At 44.5% G+C, this 21,624-nt stretch overlaps 1 protein-coding gene across 1 annotated transcript in view; it reads right to left on the reverse strand.

Moving 5' to 3' along the window:
- Nucleotides 1-21,624, reverse strand: part of PIP4K2A (phosphatidylinositol-5-phosphate 4-kinase type 2 alpha) — a 182,072-nt gene that overhangs the window by 43,868 nt on the left and 116,580 nt on the right. The window contains exon 4 of the mRNA XM_052650478.1: nt 10,489-10,641. Coding sequence (XP_052506438.1) covers nt 10,489-10,641 — 153 coding nt within the window. The remainder of the gene's footprint in view (nt 1-10,488; nt 10,642-21,624) is intronic.

The following is a 21,624-nucleotide window of genomic DNA, read 5'->3' on the forward strand; positions in this document are numbered from 1 at the left end:
ACAAAACAGGTGGTAAAGAGCTCTTGGCTGAAAAGAAGATTTCTTATGTCCGATGTAAGGAAATAAAAGGAGCGGTTGTCTGGTGCCTCTGAAGAGGGCTGGCTGGCTGGGCCTTGGCCGCATGGAGGCTGCGTAAGTTCGGCAGGAAGGATGTAGGTTCTGGAGCCAGAGAGATGATATGCAGGGGCGTCCCGGTGCCTCCATTTACCAGCTGTGGGGTCTCGGGCAGCTTACTAAACCATCCTATGTTTCAATGTCATTTTCTAGAAAATAAGCACCGTAACTCCTACCAAGAAGGTTAGGGGGAGGGTTACAGGCGGCAGAGTGAGCACACCTCCACAAGGCCTGTGCTCTGTGCTGCTCGCTGTCCTGCCGCAGAGGACGGTGACCAGGCTCACGCGGGACATCCAGAGCTCCGGTAGGGGATCTCAACGTCAGCCTGTCTGCTCTGTGCTCCAGACTGACTCACAGACGTGATCTAAGTCTACCCAGAGGTGATCTGAGGGCCCACGCGCCATGCCCCCTGCCCTGGGGGGCACACAGGTTTCAGGTTGGCCACTCAGCTCCCTCCTCCTGCACCCCACCTCTTGTGCTGTTCTGCTCAGTTTAGTCTCATCACGGCCTATCTTTTAAAAATCCTGCTGCCAGAACACATCTCTTTGATCCAAATCTCTGTACAGAGCCACAGGATGCCCGGATCAGCATAGATACCACTATCCGTACTGACGAATCTGTGAAAGACACCCGACTACAACACAGGCAATCACTGATGCGCTTCCCCACCACCCCCACCCCAGGGAGAAACATGCGTACACATTATATGCTGCAGCTCCTCTATCTTTAGGATGAAATAAAATAATAACATATTTAAAACACAGATCAAAGTTGATTCACCTTATCAGCAAGTTTCTACATGTTCTTATACTCAAAAGCAAGGCTCACCTATGAGGCTTTGTTGAACACCTTGCAACACAAAGATTTAAAAAACTTAAAACTCCTGAGTTTATAATCATGTACAAAACACAACCCCGAAAAGCCTATCATGTTAGATTCCAGTATTGACAAGCAGCAGCTGGTCCCAGAGGTTTAGAAAGCACTCCCGCATCAAACTGCAGGAGTGAAAACCTCCCCCATGAATTGAGTTTCTGGGTGGGAGCACTGGGGAAAGACCCTGTTTCATTTCAGTGGAGGAACGTCCCACTGGGTCTGTGAGCACCTGGGCTGGCAGACCACCGAACTGGAGCATGAGGGTCACTGCATGTGGGGGTTGACACAGAGAGGCCCAGATAGCAATCCCCTTGGGTTCTTCACCTGCTGACCCACTAAATGCTGTGCACATACCCTAACACCAGTGGGCATGTCTCAGACAGCTCCCCCACCCCACAAACTCCTGGAGGTTATCCCACACTTAGGGAGACTGTAAACACAGGGCCACAATCACGCTACTTGAGCCTTCCTGGGCCAGCACCATGAGCACTAGCTGTGTGACCTTTGGGAATTATTCAACCTCTCTGTGTCTCTGCATTTGGAGAAGAGGCACAATAACAGTACTTAGAGCACAGGGGCTTTGTGAAGGGTGTGAAGATCAGGGAAATGGCACTGGGGGGACTGCGATGACTCAAGCAGGAGCCAAATGAAATCAAGACCCTGGGGTGAGGGGTGGGAGAGGCGGGCTTCACCTGACGTGCTCCTCAAATGCTCCCTGAGAAGTAGGTTCTATTTAAATGTGGGCTAGGAACTCCCAATTTAAAGCACATCTCCACAGAACATACCTTCCAAAAATGAATAATGTTTATGTGTGTGCGTTTTTTAATATAAAGTATGATAATACTTTTGTAAATACAGAAGACACTAAAAATTATAATTCTCATTTATGTTGCTTTTAGGATCAGAACTCTGTGCACTTCCCCTTCAAAAACTTAATCACTGACAAATTAACAAAAGAACCTGTAAATAAATGCTTCAAAAATTATTTTAAAAATGTGAACTGGGGCACTACAGTCTCATGATTGTATTTTTTGGCGGGGGCATGAGCCCCTTATTTTAATAGTTAAAAACAGCCTCAGCCCTTATTAATTTCTTTTTAACATTGTTGATTCGATCACAAGACAATCTAACGATGAATCTTTGCTTCCTCCCTTCTACATGCTTAGTTTCCAATTCTTGTTGGAAGAATGGAGAAATAGGGACTACAAGCATGGAGAAATAGTGACTTAATCCCGAGGGTCATTCTTTGAAAAGGTGTAGAGGAACTCTCTGCTGGGTCAGTGGTTAGGACTTGGTGCTCCCACTGCCGGGGTCCGGTTTGGATCCTTGGTCGGGGAACTAAGATCCCACAAGCCTCACAGCACAGCCAAAACCAAAAAATAATAGAAAGGGGAGGATATTTCTTTCACTTTCCATCAGCATCCTGATGTGGCTACAAGGCAGCCCTTCTCACTGGCAGAGGATAGTGTTCCCTATCTGCCGCTTTAATATCTCAATTCACTTCTGACCGGTGCTGTGCCCTAGTGCTTCCCATTAGACTTCTCTCGAGTTCAGGTGAGTCTGTGGACATCTGTCCTCTGCCACTCTGAGGTCCCGAGGGAGGTAAGAGGACACAAATGGCCAAACACAGCAGCATTGGTTATCCAGTGCGGACCAGGAATTGAGGGCACACACAGAGAGAGGGATGACGCCTTTTAGGGGAGTACCAGCCGTGAACACACAAGCCTGCAGAGCCTTCCTTTCCCTGGTGGCTCCTCAGATCCCACCCTTTCCCAGAGGCCTTCCTATCTGTAGCCCAAAGCTGGCCAGTTATTTCCACCACTCGGACCCTGGGGCATATTCTCTCCTATCAAACAGGGAAGGTCTTGTCTGGCACCTGAACTGATAGATGTTCGCAGTTCAGCCAGGACACTGACCTTCTACCTAAATAAGGTATGGAACATTCCCAAATTTTTAAAAAGCTGACCCTGATCATCATTAATTCTTCTTATGCTTACTGTACAGAACTAAAACCATCACCAAGTATTCTTGGAGTCAGTGTCCATATTCTCAGTGTTAAACTTGCTGCATTACCTATGTTTGCATTTTAAAAATACTGTTTTTATTAAATATTTTTCACTTTAGCATTTTCATAGCTGGATGCCTTGTGTCACCTCGGGCTGTAATTTTATGCTGTGACTTTGGTTTTTCTCACGAGCGCTTCTCAGACACTTGTATTTGCTGGCAATGTTCATCTGTAACCCATACAGATTTTACTTTTTTCTCTCTTCTCTTAAAACAGTCTTCTTTTATATGACTCCTTGGTGTCACTAATAGAGGCAAATTTTACCTCTTTATTAGTCTCCCCTAGAACTTTTTTCCTGTACAGCAGCTTGTCAGAACTATAATGATAAACTGACATGGTGAAATTGGAATTTTAAAAACATATAAAACGCAACAGCCACAGGATCTCGGTTTCCTTTGCTCTTGGGTACTCAACAAGAATAACAAGTCTTATGAATCCCCCGGTCTATTTTTTCTTATGCAAAATGAAATGCCATTAAAAGATTCACAGCTGACTGAAGGTTTCAGCAGAGAGGATTCTAAGTGATGTACTGGAATGGATAAATATTTATATCTCTGCATGAGAGTGTGAACCTGGGCTCCAGCTCTTGAAAATTGCTGTTATTACCATGTTTCACTCTTTTTTTTTTTTTTTAAGGGCCTTGAAGTGACAATTTAATATAGCATCAAATTAATACTTCAATGTAAAGTCTTGCTTCAGTTAATGTTTTTGAAAGGTTAAATTATCTGCAATTCTTATTGTGCCTCTGCCTGTGTTTACAGATCACCTCAACAATGTTCTTTACATGAGGCCGGGGCAGGGGAGTTGGGGGGGCAAGGAGGGAGGGAAGGAGAGAGACAGAAAGAAAGAAAGGGAGGGAAGGAAGAAAGTAAAAAACAGCCTGAAACTAAGGATTGGTTTGTTTCAGAAGAACCAAACAAATAAATAATCCAAACATTTCTTGAGTTGATATTTTGGGAGAATGGTCTATGTCAGTTACTATATTTGGGTTTCAAGAGTCATAAAAGAATGTAAGGATGACTCCATTTAATCTAATGTAAGTACAAAATTTTACTGCTTTTCTTAAACTTAATAAAAATCAGGCTTAAAGATAATAAACATTTCTCCGTAGTATTTACAAACATTCTTAGTACTGATATATTGCAGAATATACCTACATGCCAACTCCGGTGCTCCAAATTCAGTTTATTATGCTACTATAAAGACCCATACACAACATCATCGTGAGAGATGAAATGACTGTGTGAAAAACAAACAAACAAACAAACACCTTATCAGGGAATTCCCTGGTGGGCCAACAGTTAGAACTCTGAGCTTCACTGCTAAAGGCTCAGCTTGGGGACCTAAGATACAAGCTGGTTGGTGTGTCCAAAAAACCAAAACAACTAAAAATAAACACCCTACCATAAGTGGAGCTGGTGTTACTCAGTGACCACAACTGAAATGGAGAAGGGCTGTCCCAAGCGTCACGGTGTGATGCACTCTGGGAGGCCATGCTGTCTGGGTGTGGAGTGTGGTCAGCGGGCTTCAGTTGGCAGCTCCTCCTGAGTCTGCCTTCCTGTTCCTTGGGCCCAACATGGCAGTGCTACGCGGAGGACCCGGAAGGGCCCCACCAGCTGGCTGTGGCCTGTAGGGCCTGCCTGGCAGCCTGCCCTCCTACTCTGCCCAGTCCTCCTCCGTTCCTCTCCCCGTACTGGAGTCTCTCTCTCATCAGCATCCTGACCTCACACTCTGCAGGGCCTTCTGCTCCGGTCAGTCACTCCTGAGAGTCAGCAGTCACAAGAGACAGCAAACTCAGGACCCCAGGAATGGCAGAGGTTAGGACTACTGGAAATAGAACTGGAAGAGTTATGTGTAAAAGCATTTGAAGAAATAAAAGGTTACAATTTCAGAAATGAGTATATAATGAAAAACAATCAAGAGTGCACAGGTGGATTTTTTAATATGGAACTTCTAGAAGAAAAAAAACAATCTTTGAAAGGAAAAAATCACTGGATAGGGAAGACCACGGATTAAAACAGCTGATGAGAGAATGAGGAGTGGGCGACACAGCTGAGGAATTAACCCCAAATTGAGCAGAGATGCTTGGAGACGGAAAGGGGGAAAAGAAAAGTGAGAGCTGTGGAGAACGTCCAGTCCACAGACGTTGGAGAGAGGTGGGGAGACAGGCCGTATCCCAACACAAAAGAGGACCGGGATTTCCAGAAACTGGAGATCACGTGCTGCAGGAAACGCGTGCCAGCAAGTGGGCTGTATGGCTGCCGGAACCTGGGGGCAGACAGCGATGCCCCGTCTGCAGAGCGGAGCTGGAGCAGCGCTCCCTGAGCCACAGGGATCCCTCCTGGCGTTCCTGAGAGTGTGTGCAGCTCCTGAAGACACAGGCCCTGCTGCTACTTGCTGTGAATCTCACAGTTCCAGCTGTTTACACATAAAACTTGACTGTGCTTTTCACATTTCCATCGGCCTCTCCTCCACAGAGAACAAAAAGAGCCAGTGAGCAGACTCGGAATGTTTCTCCTGCTCCAGGAGGTGGGGCCCGTGCTGCCATTTACAGGGTCTCCATCAGCATCGCCCGTGACATGCAGCGTCTCAGGTCCACCCCGACCTACTAAATCAGAACATCAATTCTTACAAGCAGTGCTGGGGTTCTGTCTCCAATCAGTAATTTGGGAAATGCTGATGGAGTGTCTTAACTTCTCTTTTGGCATCACACCCTTAATTTTTTTAGTTTTAACTTTTGGCTTTCATGGGGCCTGTTTCCTCAGTTGCTCTCTGTTTGCGGCCAACACCACTGTCCTTCGTGGGAGGATAGAAAGATGTATTCCAAGGAAGATCCAAAAAAGTCAAGCAGTCACCCCCTCATCCTACACTGAAACTTGACATACTAGATAGCTTTTTCAACAATGATTCCAGAGTTTTAAGGCATAACTTCTAGATTTGGCTCAAGTTACTAACAGTCTCCTGGATAACAAAAGTTAAGAAAGGATTTTTGGGTTACTTGGTCAATTTGTCAGTTCAGTCACTTTGAAATAAAAAAAAATTTAAACCCTACATTTCAAAAACATAAAACATATTCTTAATGCTATTTTCATAAGCATTTCTTGATTATCTATATTGGAACTTGTTCCCTCCCCTAAAATATTTAAAATTTTACTGACACTGACTCCATTTTAATTAAAGCTGAAGAAGGTACATGATTCCAAAACTTCCAATGAATTTAGGTCACTTAAAAAAAAAAAATCAGTCAACGTAGGAGAAATAAGGTATTCAAGAAGGTTCTAGACCATTTTTTTCCTTTTTGAATGCTCCAGCATTGCTTAGCTAATCAGTCAATAATCATCATTTATAAGACCCAAGTTTGTCCTGACCTGACAGAAATCTAAAGAAGAAAAGGGTGTTTACACCAAAGCACTTAAGTTATTTTCCTAACTATAAAAAAGAGAAAAACAAAAGGAACATAAATGTTCGCTCTGCTTAATATAAATTTTCCACTGGTCTGAAAGATGCTGTTGTGCTTTCTTAGCACACAGTGAAAGTCAGGGTGGGATCTGGGCAGCAGGTAAAAACTATGGCAGCATGCTGGAGCCTGGAAGAAATCTAACTTCTTACAGTTTGAATCTTCAAATTTTTCTGCATCTGTGCCACACTCTACCAGAAACCAGGCCCCCTAGTGGATTTAAAGAGCTAATGATTTCAACACGGGGACACTGGCAACTGAGTATGTGCAAGAGAAGTATTTGAAGATCTTATTCAATCATTTACATAGCACTTGTTATTTACCAGACACTGTCCTGAGCAGGTTATAAATATCAGTTCCCCTAATTAGCACAACACCAGATGAAGGAGGGTGCTGCTGCTGCTAGGTCGTTTGAGTTGTATCCAACTCTTTGTGAGCCTATGGAGGCTGTTGCCCGCCAGGCTCCTCTGTCCACAGAATTCTCCAGGCAAGAATACTGGAGTGGGTTGCCATGCCCTTGTGCAGCGATCTTCCTGACCCAGGGATCGAACCTGAGTCTCTAAGTCTTCCTGCACTGCAGGCAGGTTCTTCACAACTAGCGCCACCTGGGACGCCCATACAACACGGGAGGGAGGAGACACTACCATCCAAATTGTATGGACAGAGAAGCGGGTACAGAGAGGTTAGGTAACTTGCCTAAGGTCATACAGCAGGTCGGGGGCAAAGCAGTCAGCTCCAGAGCTCATGTTCTGAACCACCTGCCACATGGGCACTGCTGGTGAGGCTGGCTCATCAGAAAGTCAGGAGGAATTTCTTTCAACATCTAGCACTGTGCTGCTCCTTCAGAGGTTGGCCTAAGGGTAATTTTAACCTTCCAGAATACAGCTGCACTTCTGGATATATTTTACTTAAACACAAAAAAGAACAATGAAAGGAAAGTAAAAAAGCAGAGCCCCAGAGTAACCAACGCTGTCAGAAAGCCCATCCAATGTACTCCATAGGAGCGGCCCTCTCTGAGAGCCTGTCCTGTCTATTGATAACAGGATTTGAACAAGCCTAATGACTCGTCCAGACCAGACTGCTGGTTCAGAAGCACATTACAAGGTAAAAGCAATAAAAAGCAAGAAAAGAAGAAATGACAGTCTCCACCGAAGTAAGAAAAAAATTCTGACTAGTGGTAAATCCTAAAAGTAGTCTAGGCCACCTTACCTCCTTTATGGAGTTACGTCAAGAGTAAATACATAGCACAGGGAATATAGTCAATAATATTATAAAAACTATGTGTTGTACATAATTTATAAAAATATCACAGCACTATGCCACACATCTGAAACTAATCCAATATTGCAAGTCAACCATACTCCAATAGAAAAAGAGTGAATGCATGCACAAAGGAATGAATGAAATGCAGATGGAGAAACCGAGGCTCAGAGATCCCTGAATTAGCCAGTTTGTGACCAGCTATGACCTAGGTCTCCTGACCTTCCACCTAGTGTCCTTTAAGCAAATTGTATTAGCAATGGTGATTCTCAGTCACGAAGACCCTTTACCTCTATTTATTTAAAGATTGTTTTCTTCCAGTTTTACTGAGATGTAATTAACATGGCACTGTACAAGTTCAAGGTGTACAGCATAATGATTTGACTCACATACATCAAAAAATGATTATCACAGTTAAGTTTAGTGAACATCCATCATTCATACAATTACAAAAGAAAAATTTTTTCCTTGTGATGAGAACTTTAGGATTTACTTCCTAATAACTTTCATATATAACATACGGCAGTGGTTAATTATATTAATCATGTTATACATTACAGCCCTAGTATTTATCTTGTAACTGCAAGTCTGTACCTTTTTGACTGCCTTCATCCAGTTCCCCCACCTCTGGTAGCCTCATATCTGATCCCTTTTTCTATAAGGGTCTTTGTTTTTAAAGAATAACTGACCCACAACACTCTGTTTTAAGGTTAGCACTAAGACCTTTTCATTATATTTTGAATACTCTTTGTGCTTCCCTGGTGGGCCACTGGTTAAGAATCCACCAGGGACAACAGTTCAATCCCTGGTCTAGGAAGATACCATGGGGCAAATAAGCCTGTGCACCACAAGTGCTGAAGCCTGCATGCCTTGAGTGCCGCAGCAAAAAAAAAGAAGCTGGTGCACCGCAACTAGAGAAAGCCCGTGTGCAGTAATGAAGACCCAGCGCAGCCAAAAGTAAAATAAAAGGACTTTTTACAAGAGGAAAAACAGATGATGATGAAGTGAGAAATGAGCTTTTTCTGGATAACAAACATACTACAAAAATAGCCATTTGTAGCAGTGAAGTGAAAGGAAATATTTAGCACTGTGACAGCCCCCGGAGCATGTTAATAGACTTATATATTTTGGTCCCCAATGCATTTTATGTAATACTGCTGATATGTCAAATCTTGCACATTCATTACAGTAACCACCCCAGAGGAAACCTTTCAAACTGTGACTTCTGTAAAAGTAAAAAAATTCTGAACTCAGAGATGTCATCGAGAGGTTTGTATCTGCATTGTATCTCACACTGCATTTGAACAGTCTCACTTATCAGAATAATATGTTTTCATTGGTCACTGAGGTACCACATTGCTCTGAAAGTTCTGAGACAATTTAAAGAAAGTAGAGAAAGATGCACCAGCATGACAGTAAGTTCCAGCGGGGGTGACTGGTTAAGAGCTGCATCCTAGAATTCCATCCATTCAGAAGCCAATGCCTGAGTGTCTACCCTTATAGGTACTAACCCAGCACTTTAAAATTTCCTTCATAATTGGCAACGGCGCAAGCATTGTAGAATGGATTTCAAAAGGAATCAGTGTTATAAAGATTGAATAGATGTTAAATGAATTTAGAGGCTGACTAATGTTTTTAAAAATACAAATCAGGGGAGCTCCAAGTTTACGAAACAGGAGGTAGGGAGCTTCAAGAGTTTCACTGACCTCACTTGGAGCAAAATGCAGTTGATCACATTTGAGAAGAGTAAGCAACTGGCAAGAACCAACTTCTGATGTTAGAGCAGAAAGCGGGACCATGGAGGAAGGAAGCTGACTTTCACAGACACTCAGCCCCACAGATCCAACCAAGCAGTGCCTTTGAAGAAGTCACTTTGTGAGACTGGTCCTTGATGTGATGATATAAACACTTTTGAGGAGCCTTTGGTTAACAGCAACAGTATGTGTGCACGCCTGTGTGGGTCTGTGCTGCAGTGTGTGGTTTAAACACCAGTTCTCAAGGTGACTGCTTTGAAAATGCCATCAACAGTGCCATATTCACGCCCTAAGGCTACACTTCCTTGAGGTGACATAGTTGGTCACTGGTCATGGCTGCAGAACTTGATGATGCTGTGGCCACTGCCACGTAAGGAGGGCTCAGAGTACAGCAGCAAGTGTGCCCTGCAGGCTCTTGTGCTGGGATTCATCAAGAAAGAGAGCAGTGGGGGGCACACAGTAGAAAGAGATGGATGTTCCCCAGGGTAGTTTCATTCTACCCCCAGGAGATTATGAAGGGACAATGCTGAGGGCTCCGAAAAGCAGGTAGCGAGTAGACAGACACCCATGTCCTAAAATCAGAGCCTTTTCTCAAAAGGCGTAACTGGTCAAATACTCAGGGGTCAACATCTCACTGCCAACAGGCATGTGCGAAATAACTTCCAAAATGTTGCCAACCCTTAAGCTCAGTGATTTTAAAATCAGAATGGTAATCATCGAAACTACTGTACAGAAGGGTGTTTAGATTAGAAGTGTTACATATATAACTAACAATCTACCATTCCTAAATGTTAACTGTCTGTAATCTGGATACAATAAATTTTACAAACACAGCTAGAGGGAATTTTTGTGTCAAATGTATTCTCATCATGACCTACCTATATATTTAAATCTTGGACCTTGATGATAATTCATTACGAATGTTGACCACCTCAGAGTTTCAAATAAAAATAAAGAAACATCACCTGGTGGTATTTCTTCAGGATGTTATGCATTTCGGCCACATCTTCACTCGTGATGGTCTTGATGATATACCTCTTGTCGTAGGACGTGTGGAATCGCGCTCCACTGCGAGCCTGGGAGTCGTTGGGAAGAGGTGCACTCCGGGTCAGGGAATTCTTCCCATGGGTGAAGGGGGAGGAAGGAAGAGAACCAGTTAAAGACCAGTTTCCAGGTCATTTGCTGTCACGACAAGTTTTCAAAAACATATGTGTTTGCACTGCTATATTGAAATTCAGTAACTAACAAGGACCCACTTGTATAGCACAGGGAACTCTGCTCAGGATTATGTGACAGCCTAGATGGGAGGGGAACTTGGGGACACGTATATGTATGGCTGAGCTCCTTCCCTGTTCACCCGAAACTGTCATAACATTGTTAATCAGCTATACCCCCACGACAAAATAAAAAGTGTTAGAAAAGAACAAAATCTGTGTTTGGAAGAAGTTGATAAGGAGGAGGACATTTTCTATTCATTGTAACTCAAATGCCAAGTCCTTCAAATGAAATGAAAATAGTGACTCTAACGCCTAGAATTATAATCAAAGTTGCCCTGTTTACCTTGTTCTTTTGAGTTGAACAAGAGCTCAGATTTCCTTTTGAATACAGTTAGGTTCCAGCCATGGAAGGACATTTTACCTTCGCTGAGTGTTTGCTTATACAACAGGTATTCTGCCAAGAGTTATGCACAGAGCACTTCTCCCAACTCTGATAACATTCCTATGGAACCATTACTATTTATATCACTGTTGTTTTACAGATGAGGAGATGGGGATCAGAGATGTGAAATAACCGAAGCAAGGTCACACAGCTTTAGCAAGCGGAAGATCCAGAATTCCATCTGCAGTGTGGCTGGCACCGAACCCAAGTTCTCAACTAGTCAACTACTCAAGTAGGAAATGAGTCAATTAGTGAACCCTGGGGTCTGTGGCTGCTCTGGGCTGGCCTGGGCAGGTGTGCTCTAACACAGCTCTAGAAGATTCTGACCTGGTCCACCCCCTAACCCCACTTCAGTCATTGGTGAGGACAGTTCATCTCTGGAAGGGATGAGGTGGGGCTGTGAGTGGGGCTCTCCTGGCTTCATCTCACTCCAGTGTCTAGAATTTCATTCCAGATTCAGGCTCTCCACACTCCCACTAGCTAAGTCCCTGCTGCTCTCTCAGGTGACTCCCGTTTGAATCTCTTTTCTCAGAGCCTCGGGGAACTCTCCTCCTTTTCCCCAAGCATATTACACTGCTTACTGGGATCAGCAAACCCCCAGCATCTGAGGAAGTCTGGTCTTCACCTCTGCTCACTGTGCCCTTGAGAACTGACTTCCACTCCCTGCCCGGCCCCACTGGATGGCATGTGAGGGACTCACAGGGAAAGAGAGTCACTCCACCTTCCTCTTCCCAAGTGGGCATTCCAAAGCCCCAGTGATCCAAAGTCTGTCTGGTTAGGGGGATGCAGATGTCTTCAGAGAGGCAGGTGGGATCACTGCATCATGACTGTCAGGGAGAGTTCCCCGGCTCTCTAGAATATAAGCTTCCTTAACCTTTCCTTTTCTAGATGAAATCCAGGACTGAGCCTTAAGAGGTCTAATGACACCGCGGAGCTGCAGCAGCTCGTGGAGGGGCTGCCCGGTCTCGGGCTGACGGAGGTGAGCACGTTCGCACTCCCAGCACCTGCCCTGGCCCCAAGGTTTCTGTCTACATCCCGAGACCGCACAGCCTGATCTGAATGCCACCAGGCACACCTGGCAAGGGCAGAGCCTCCCTGGCCAATTAACCAAAATTGCTTTCCTTGGCATATTAGAAAACTCGTGAAAAGCAACTCCCGATGCCTTTAAATAGAAGGATCTGGCTCTATTAAATGAGGAAGACAGCTGAAATTCATGAGATGGACTGAGAAGTAGGAAAAGGATTTGGGGGACAAAAACGGCTATATTAACAAGAGTTTGATTCTTACTTATATTGTTTTTCTTTTTTTTTCCCTGGAAAATAAAAATCCTCCTTTTTACCACTTCCTACTAAGAATAAAAGGGAAGGAAATCAAGGTGAATGTCCTGTTTGGAGGTTTTAAACATTGGCCAAAAAAAAAGCAATCACTGCTCTTGGCTAGTGGTCTTTTTCTTTCTGAACATTCATTTGTAAAAGGTTATTCCAAATAAAACAAGAACACTAGGAAGTTTAAGATTACAAATTACTTTCAGGCATAAAAATCAAAGCAGGAATAATCAACTTACTGAAAGACAGGCAGACCAGATTATAAACTATAAAACTGACAATACATGTAGAATAACTTCTGAGGGGGAAGAGAGGCTAGCAAAGGATAATCATATTCAGCAAAGGACAGAATTAACAGCAGCATTGGTTTCACGGACTGTTTTCTTAGGTGTAACGGAATATGAAAGTGTTAACGTTCTATCACGGACTAGTGGGAGAACACAGAATTGAAAGCTGCTGAGTCAGTGCTTCTTAAACTTTAATGGACAATGGAGTCACCTGGGCATCACGTGACAGTGTGGATTCTGACCCAGCAGGTGTGGGGTGGGGCGTCTAAAGCACAGATGATGCTGATACGGTGGGTCTGCAGGCCACACGTGAGAACCAAGAGTCTCCTGAATCGTGGCTCGATGGGGTTTGTCTGGAGCACAGCATGATGGGTCTAGTGTAGTAAGTGTGTCGTAGTCACAAACATGCCTGCCTGAATGCCAGTCCCACTATAGTCCATCCACTTCTGGTTTGGTTAAAATGCAAAACGTTACAGTGAATAATAATTCACTGCATTCAGTGTATTAATTCACTAATGAAATGTCTAATAATACTATGTTCAGTGTACAGATTTACAAAGTAAAGGGCTAGAAAAGGCAGAATCAAAAATGTACTAACTCCTCATATATGCCCTACTGATATTTGTTTTTCTCTTTCTGATTTATGCATATATGTAGAATCTAGAAGAATGGTACAGATGAACCTATTTCCAAGGCAGGAACAGAAACACAGACACGTGGACACAGTGGGGGAAGGGTAGGGTGGGATGAATTGGGAGAGTACCACTGACATATACACACTGCCGAGTGTAAGACAGACAGACAGTGAAAGCCTGCAACCACGGAACTCTGCCTGGTGTTGCGTGATGACTTAGAGGGGAGAGGTGGGCGGGTAGAGTTGGAGGGAGGTCCAAGAAGAAAGGGATACATGTATACACATAGCTGATTCTCTTCATTGCACAGCAGAAACACAACACTATAAAGCAACTGTATGCCAATAAAAATAAAAAATATTTTTAAAAATGTATTAATTCCTTAGCACAGATGCTACCTCCTTCCAAATTCTTTGCCTTTCCTTTCAGCCTCAAAGACACTGATGATTATTTATTATAGACTTTGTATAAGGATATTGGCCCTCTCATAATGGCCTGGGATATAAAACTTCACAAATTCTAATCTTGATTCTGTATTAATTTTTAATAATCACATAAGTAGTCCCAACCCACAATATCTGCTTCCAATGTCTGGAAGATTTTTTTTTAAGGCTCTTAGTTTTCTAACAGTGAAATTAGGGACAAGCACACTTTATCAACAATTGGGATGTACTTTTTATAATCGCTATGAATATAAAAATGTGTAAGTCGGATTTATTGAAAGCTTTAGACAAGCAATCAGAAGAGTAAATGCAATTTTACACAAAATGTGTGGCTCTTAGAATGATTCTTAAGGCCTGGAAAAATCCATATTTATTTCCACAACATTACTATGGGATAGAAAGAGTCAGGTGCCTTGTCCCATGTGAACATAATGATATTGGGATACAATGGAACCAAGTGACATACCTAAGGCTCCTGCCTAAAACCTCTGAGGCAACCTTTTGGGGCAATTTACAAAGACAAGGCTAAGTTTTGCCATTAATTAATACCATGATCGTCGATTTTCTGTAACCTCTAGCAGAAGGGAGAAGTACCTGTGTTGGGGAGGGCAGTACTAAGGCAAGTGCTGGTCTGGGCCCTAGAACATTCTCTCCATCATCAACCCTTGACACCCAAAGGCTGTAAGCCCCTTTGAGCATCAGTTCCCGGGACTGTAAAGTGATGGAGGGTAAGCCGGGGTGGTGGTCTCTCCTTGGACCTCCAACAACTCTAAAATGCACTTCCAGGAAGACAGGGCACATGGTTCTAGGCCGTGGAGGGGAGCACAGGCCTCAGGGTGACTTGATGTCTCCCAACAAAAGTCCAGTGAGAGGAGAGTCCAACCGCCCTCTCAGCAGGGGCACGATAATGGCTCAAGACACCTGGGCCAGGACTGAAGGGAGACGGTAACAGTTCTCAGAGCAGCACGGAAACAAGGTGTCAGAGGCGGCAGCTGTTCTCGGGAGTTCTGCGAGAACGAGTGGATGGGCATGGTACATAGAGTGAACAGCCTGCTATCTAGAAACCGAAATTCCTCAGTGTCCTCTATTTTGTCACAAAGGAAGAGCAAACCACAGCATCATACTTGTCCACACACTTGGACAAGTCTGGGAAGCCAAGAGGAGAAAGAGGTCACAGCCAGGGAGTGACCTCCAGACCCCAAAGGGTCTCCTTATGCTTAAATAAACCTCATAGTCACAGAGCATGACAGCTGGGGGCAACCTTGGAGTCTGTTTCAAACCACCCAATTTACAGAGCAGAAAACAGAGGCCCAGAGAGCAGAAACCACTTGCTTGAGACCTGAGTGGGTCAGGGTCCGTGGAGGGCCTTGCAGAGGCCTCTGCCTCCTGTTTGAACACTTGTCTGGAGGGCATTAGGACGGACTATTACCATAGATTTTTCTGCGGTGACAAACACCTTCTCACCATAATATAACGCCTGAGCCAGCTGGCACAAGGCCAAACCTGTCTTTGTTCTTCACATTTGCCAAGTAAAATGTGTAAAAATACCATCAGTAACAGCCTCAATGCTAATACAGCCCAGAATCCTCAATTTAGGCTTTTATTAACATGTGTACAAACCTCTCCTGACTTCTCCTAGGAAAATCATTACTTGGCTTTCTCTGAGATGGATAGGAAACGGGGCTGTCTTCTCTCTCCGCAAGAGCTGAGACAGATGTGTTTTGAAGCAAGGCTTAAGGCCAGAAGTATGCGCGCTGAGCCCCGGGGCTGAGAGTCAATCTGTGCTGCAGAGAGACAGGGCTGGTGCTCAGTAATGTGTCCTACGGTCCTGTAGACGGTGGTGACAACGTCAGTCCTGTGAACTCTTTACATTTCCAACCACGTGGCACAGTTCATCATGTCTGTTTTAATTAATTCACGTGTTCTAAGAATTGCTGGAGGTCTGCTTTCTCTCTGGATCAGTGGCTTAATCTCTAGAAAACTGTCCCATTCTCCTCCTTTCCCTGCTTACAACCACAATGCCAAGAATGCCAAGGCTGAATGGAATAGGAATAGTCTTTAACACTGGGGATGCTCTGGGTCACTCTCTACTATACTAAAACAAGCAAATAGGAAACAAAATAAAAGGAAAAAAATTGAAAGTCAGGACACGATTTATGTGGAAGAGCGAAGTTCTAGCTGAAAGTACCATTTAACCCCCTAGTTTAAAAAGCCAAGTCTGAGATGAAGATCTCATCAGTCCAAAAGCCTCCAAAGCACAAAGGCTGCGGTTGGTTTAATCTTCGTCAAGATAATTCCCATTTCCAACTTAAATATTTATCCTTGGAAACCTTCACCCTTACCTCCCTATCTGTCTTTATGAGAAAATTACCCAGTGAAATCTACCTAAGGTTTGGAGATGTCCACTCTCTTTAGAAAACAAATTCCTTGTCATGGACAGACCTTAGGGAGTTCTGCTTTCTTGGAATAACGTGACATTTTACAAACTCAAAATTGAGATTCTGAACCTCTCAGTTCAAAAGTGTCAAGTACAAAGCAAAGTGAGGATTCGAGGCCAAAGCCACAATACGAAGACAACGCATGTGGAAGTGAAGCCTTCCAGGGGTCTTCTGAAACATCCTCTACAAATCTAGAAGCCATCAGAAGAACAGACATGCGAAACCCCTGATGTACACACTCAGCAGAAGGTTGCAAGCATCAAAACTGTCTGTGTTACATTTAGTTTATTCATACTCTCATTTAGTTTATCTTTATTTTCTCAGATTCATGTTGTCATGAGAGGTCTGATGACCTTTCAGCACAGATACTGAAGCTAAAAGACAGCATAACATGGTATTAGACACTGGAGCTTTCAGTTAAGACTGAGTGATTTTGGACAAGTTATTTAAGCTCTTCTTGCCTCAGTTTCCATTGTAGAAAGGTAGTCATGACAGAATCATCACCATTAAAAGTTTCCCTGGGGCTTAAATGAGGTTAAGACAAAAATTTTGATAATAGTGCCTGGAATAGTAGTACTTCTTAATGGTAGCTATTATTATAAATAGCAAATTTCAACTTGGAAGACATTTAGAGATACAGCTCAATAATAACAAATCACTCTGTAATTTGGTAAGTCAAAAATGAAGGACTTATAGAATGGGCTCTTCTAGTTGGCTTTTCCTTTTTCTTTTGGCTGCACGGTTTATGGGATCTTAGTTCCCCACCCAGGGATTGAACCCATGCCCCCAGCAATGGAGCCTTAACCACTGGCCTGCCAGGAAAGTCGCTCCAGTTAACTCTTGATTCCACCCTGGCCAAGCGTTTGGTTGTGTACCCAGTGAAAACCAAGAACCACATCCTTGCCACTCTCATACTGTCCATTTCATGGCTTACTTTCTACAGCTCTCTGTAAGAACCAGTTGCAGTTTGAAAAAGAGAATTTAAAGCATTTCACACAGAGAATTTTCAAGTTGAAAATTCCTACCCTGCACGGTTATACATGGCTTCTGCTCCGCTTCTGGCATCCTCTCTAGCCAAAGGGCAGGAAGGACAGTGGAAGAGTGAGCTGATCCTCTACAGGACGGAGCAAGCGCAGGAGCTGGGGAGACCCCTGCCTGAGGAGGAGAGGGGCAAAGCAGGCTGGCTGAAGATGCCAGCCAACTGGAAGGTACAGGACAGGGAATGTCAGGGAGCCAGACAGACTGGCCTTGGGTGACCTTGAGGTGGCAGCCAGGGCAAGAAGGGTGACCAGGGGCAGGCTAGATGAGAGCTTGAGGGGAGAGGAGGAGGTCTGGAAGAGCAATCTTGGGATGCCGATCTGGGAAGTCATTTACGGAACGTGCTGGGCCACCACAAAATCCAGTTCGATGCAGAGCCTTAAAAGGCTTAATTCAACGTTGAAAATACACACGTAATAGAAATCTGCAAAGGTCTGCCCAAGTAGTGGCTCCCAGCCTTTCTTGATTACCTTTCTTTCCTCTTCAGGTTTTCAGGTCTCAGCATGTGTGGTAGAAAGAGAAGCAGTGAGAAGTTAAGGGCCATTAGGCCCCCCTCCAGTGCCCCTCCTGCTCCTTACTCTATTTGATTATCTGCTAAGACAGACAGTTGGACTTGATTGTCTCTAGGTTTCCTTCTTGCTCTACTATGAGGATTCATTAATGTGCTTCTGCTTTCAGTTTGCAGAAACCAGGAAATGGACAGTGATTTGCTTTCAGTTTGGGGGGACCTAATGATAAGATTTCCCTGGTAGCTCAGATGGTAAAGAATCCACCTGCAATGCAGGAGACCTGGGTTCAATCCCTGGGTAGGGAAGATCCCCTGGAGAAGGGAACTGCCACCCACCCCAGTATTCTTGCCTGAGAATGAATTCCATGGACAGACCATGGGGTCGCAAAGAGTTGGATATGACTGAGCAACTAAGACTTTCACTTTCAATGATAAATGCACACAAATTGCTTTTATTCACTGGCTACCCTTTTCTTCTATACACTTGATAGCTGTATATTGTAAAGTATGTAATGCCTCCAATTCACTTGTTCTAAATGAAAATACTTTAACACAAGCCCCATACGTCAAGAAAAAGGCAGCCGAAATCAATGGTGGAGGAGAAAAAGGTCTCATACCAAATATAAGCTAATCTTAAACTCCAAACATTCTTCTTCCTTAATGGCTTTACTGAGATATAATTCATGTACCAGACAATTCACCTATTTAAAGCCTACAAATCAATGGTTTTTAGTATGATTACACAGTTAAACCATGACCACAATGAATTTTAGGACATTTTCATCAACCTCAAAAAGAAACCCTGTATCCATTAGCAGTCAGTCCCATTCCTGCCCTCTGCCCTGCCAACCCCCTCCCCCAGCCAACTAGTAAACCACTCATCTACTTTCTTAGAGACCTGCCTGTTCTAGACATCTCATGTAACGCAATCATCCAGGGCACAGGCATTTGTGACTGGTCCAAACATTCTCCCTGCAAGTCCCCTGAGCACACCTATCACCCCGAGGGCCTGCTGGCAGACCCAGGCTGTGTTTGGGTGAGCACGGTGGCATCGTCGGTGCTCTCTATTCAGTCCAGTGCAGTGAACATGTGACAGCAAGTCCATGCTGTTTCCTAGGATGCTGCCAGGCTTGCTGGGGAGCTAGGGATAAAATAAACGGACAAAAATAAAGTTCCAGAGTAAAGCTATTAGATGCAGGGCATGTAAGAACAGGATAACGTAGTCTGGGTGTCAGGATGATCCTGCCACTAGATAAGTAAACTCACTTTCCACCACTCCCGTTTTCCGTAGCCAAATACATCATGTATCTTAAGGAGACAGGCTGGGATCTGGGACCCTTTGCTGCAGTGTCTGCACCTGAACAAACATCTCCTCCAGCAACAGATACAAAGAAACTATAAGGGACTAAAAAATAACTGTGAGAGTTCTGACAATTTATGAACAAGATACAAAAGGGCCCAAAACCCAACTGCCAGTTCTGAGGTGTCTGGAGCAAAACCAGGGTACTGCCCATGCGCCCTGCACAAAGTGCCACCAAGGGGTGGGCAAACCACCAGTCAACACTCCAGCCTGACCCCTGGACCTGGTCCTGCCTGTGCCCTCCGCCCATTTCAAGGCCCAGCTCATGTGCTCTCAGGGAGCAAGCGAAGGCACCTGTTACTTGTTTCACTTTCTCAGGCAGCAACAGGAGTCCCAATAAAGACTTGCCTGCATTTAGCCTCATCAACTTCCATAGATTAAGGAGTCCAAGAACCCTCGCTGGTAGCATTGCAAAACCCCAATGCAAAACCCTCAAGACCAGCTTCAAAGCTCTAGTGCCATGTCAGACTCAACAGGAAAAGGAAGATGAGAGATGAAAACTCACTCTTGAATGGACTGCTTACATTTATAATTGGAAATTCATTCTCCTTTCCCTAAAGAAAGGGATTAATGATGCTTGCCTTCCTCCCCAAGCCTCTAAAAGTCTGCATTGAAGATGTTTATTTCCACAGTGGGAGGCCCAGGATCACTGGGGGCCCCAGAGGGAATGGAGGAAATGTCAATTTAATTAGCTCATCTTTACCACCAATCTTTCTAGACATCTCATAAAAATGTCGTGATTTACCAACCATTATGGTCCCCTATCCAATTTTTAAATACCCAAGCATTTTGAACATTTAATTCTTTTGAACTACTCATATAGTCTTATAGACATTTGGTTTTTTTTTCTTCCCCATTTTGACATGAGCTTGTAATTTCTGCTAAAAAGCATGTGTAGAAGTTTTTCTGTTTAGTCAAGGGGAAAGGCATGTACAAAATCAATTCTGCCATGTTAAAACGTGTAAAGGTAGCACCTTACAGGGGAGACACAGCAATACCATGCACAAGAACCCAAGTGACAGTCACCTACTGGCCTCAGAGAGCATGGCGTTCTTCCCCCTCATTTCACAGATGAGAAAATTGAGACCTACCAGGGCTGAGTGGATGGCTTAAGTCACAGCAACCGTCACTGAAGAGCCAAGATGCAAACCAGCTTCCCAACTCCCACGAAAATGTTCTTTCTCCCAAGCCGGGCTACCTGTTTCAGGGACCTGCCACCTGGAAGCCGGTTGCTGCCTCATTGACAACTCAGAATTATAATTACATGCCTCAAATCACACGGGCCAGGGGCCAGGAGCAAGAGCCCGGATCGGGGTGCCTTCTGGCTTTGCATTTGATGGTGTGAGTGAGCAGATGGTCCTCTGACCCCATCAGGGAGGGCAAGGCCAACACTCAAACAAGAACATCATCATCAAGGATTAAAAGCCCACTGGGTTTAAATCCTTGGATTACCCTCCTGGGGAATTTCAAAGAAAGTCTGAGCAGTGATCCCAGGCGTGGAATGGCTTTCATTGCAGAGGCGGGTGAGATGCAGTGCAATTGAACACTTATTAATAATGAAACAACTGAGCATAAAAGAAGGACACAGAAACGAATGGTAACGACCGGCAGAGAAAGACAGTTACAGGAATGTCTGCGTGCTGTAAGGCTGCCTTTAAAAAGCTCAGGTTGGTACCTGCCTGAGACTAAAATACAAGAGGCCTGTGTCCGAGGCAGCGTCCGACCTGGACAGGAGCTCCCTGGGCAGAAGTGACTGTTAGCGCTCGGCTGAAAATCGCAAGACTTCACCCAACATGAGTTCAGGAATGGAAAATGAGGGCTCACAGCCAGCCTGAGTTGCCAGGTAGGGCAGTTTGGGATGGGGCAGGAATTGATTCAACGCTTAAGAAGCAACAAAAAAAGATATGAAAAACACCCAAGAGTGCTGATGGGCCGGGAGGGAGTTTTCCCAAAAGTCTATTCAGAGACCTGTCCAAACTGAGGGCTGATGGGCGCCCTTTGATTTTCAGCCCAGGCAGAATTTCTGTCCGATGTTCATTGTGAGGTTCGTGGTAACTAAGCTGAGAGGCCAATACATGCAAGGAGAAACTGAAAGAGCGGGCAGGGCAAACCCAAGAGATGACAGACAGTTACACAGGAATAAAAGAGCTTACCTGACTCGAGTCAGCAAACTCGCAGCGCAGACAGGACGAGAACCACTGTGTCTTTCACCCCCAGATCTGGGCCTCTGCGCTTGACCCCAATCCCGGGATGCCCAACTACATGCTGACTAGCCTCACACAGGTACCTCCAGGTCACCTCCACATTCACAGGCTAAAAACTCACTTCCTCTCTCCCTCCCCCATGCCCACACTTCCCTCCCCTGTTGACTGGCAGCCCCCACGCTCCTGCTTTCTCAGGGTCTGACACCT

The sequence above is a fragment of the Budorcas taxicolor genome, chromosome 13 (assembly GCF_023091745.1).
Source record: "Budorcas taxicolor isolate Tak-1 chromosome 13, Takin1.1, whole genome shotgun sequence".
Lineage (NCBI taxonomy): Eukaryota > Metazoa > Chordata > Mammalia > Artiodactyla > Bovidae > Budorcas > Budorcas taxicolor.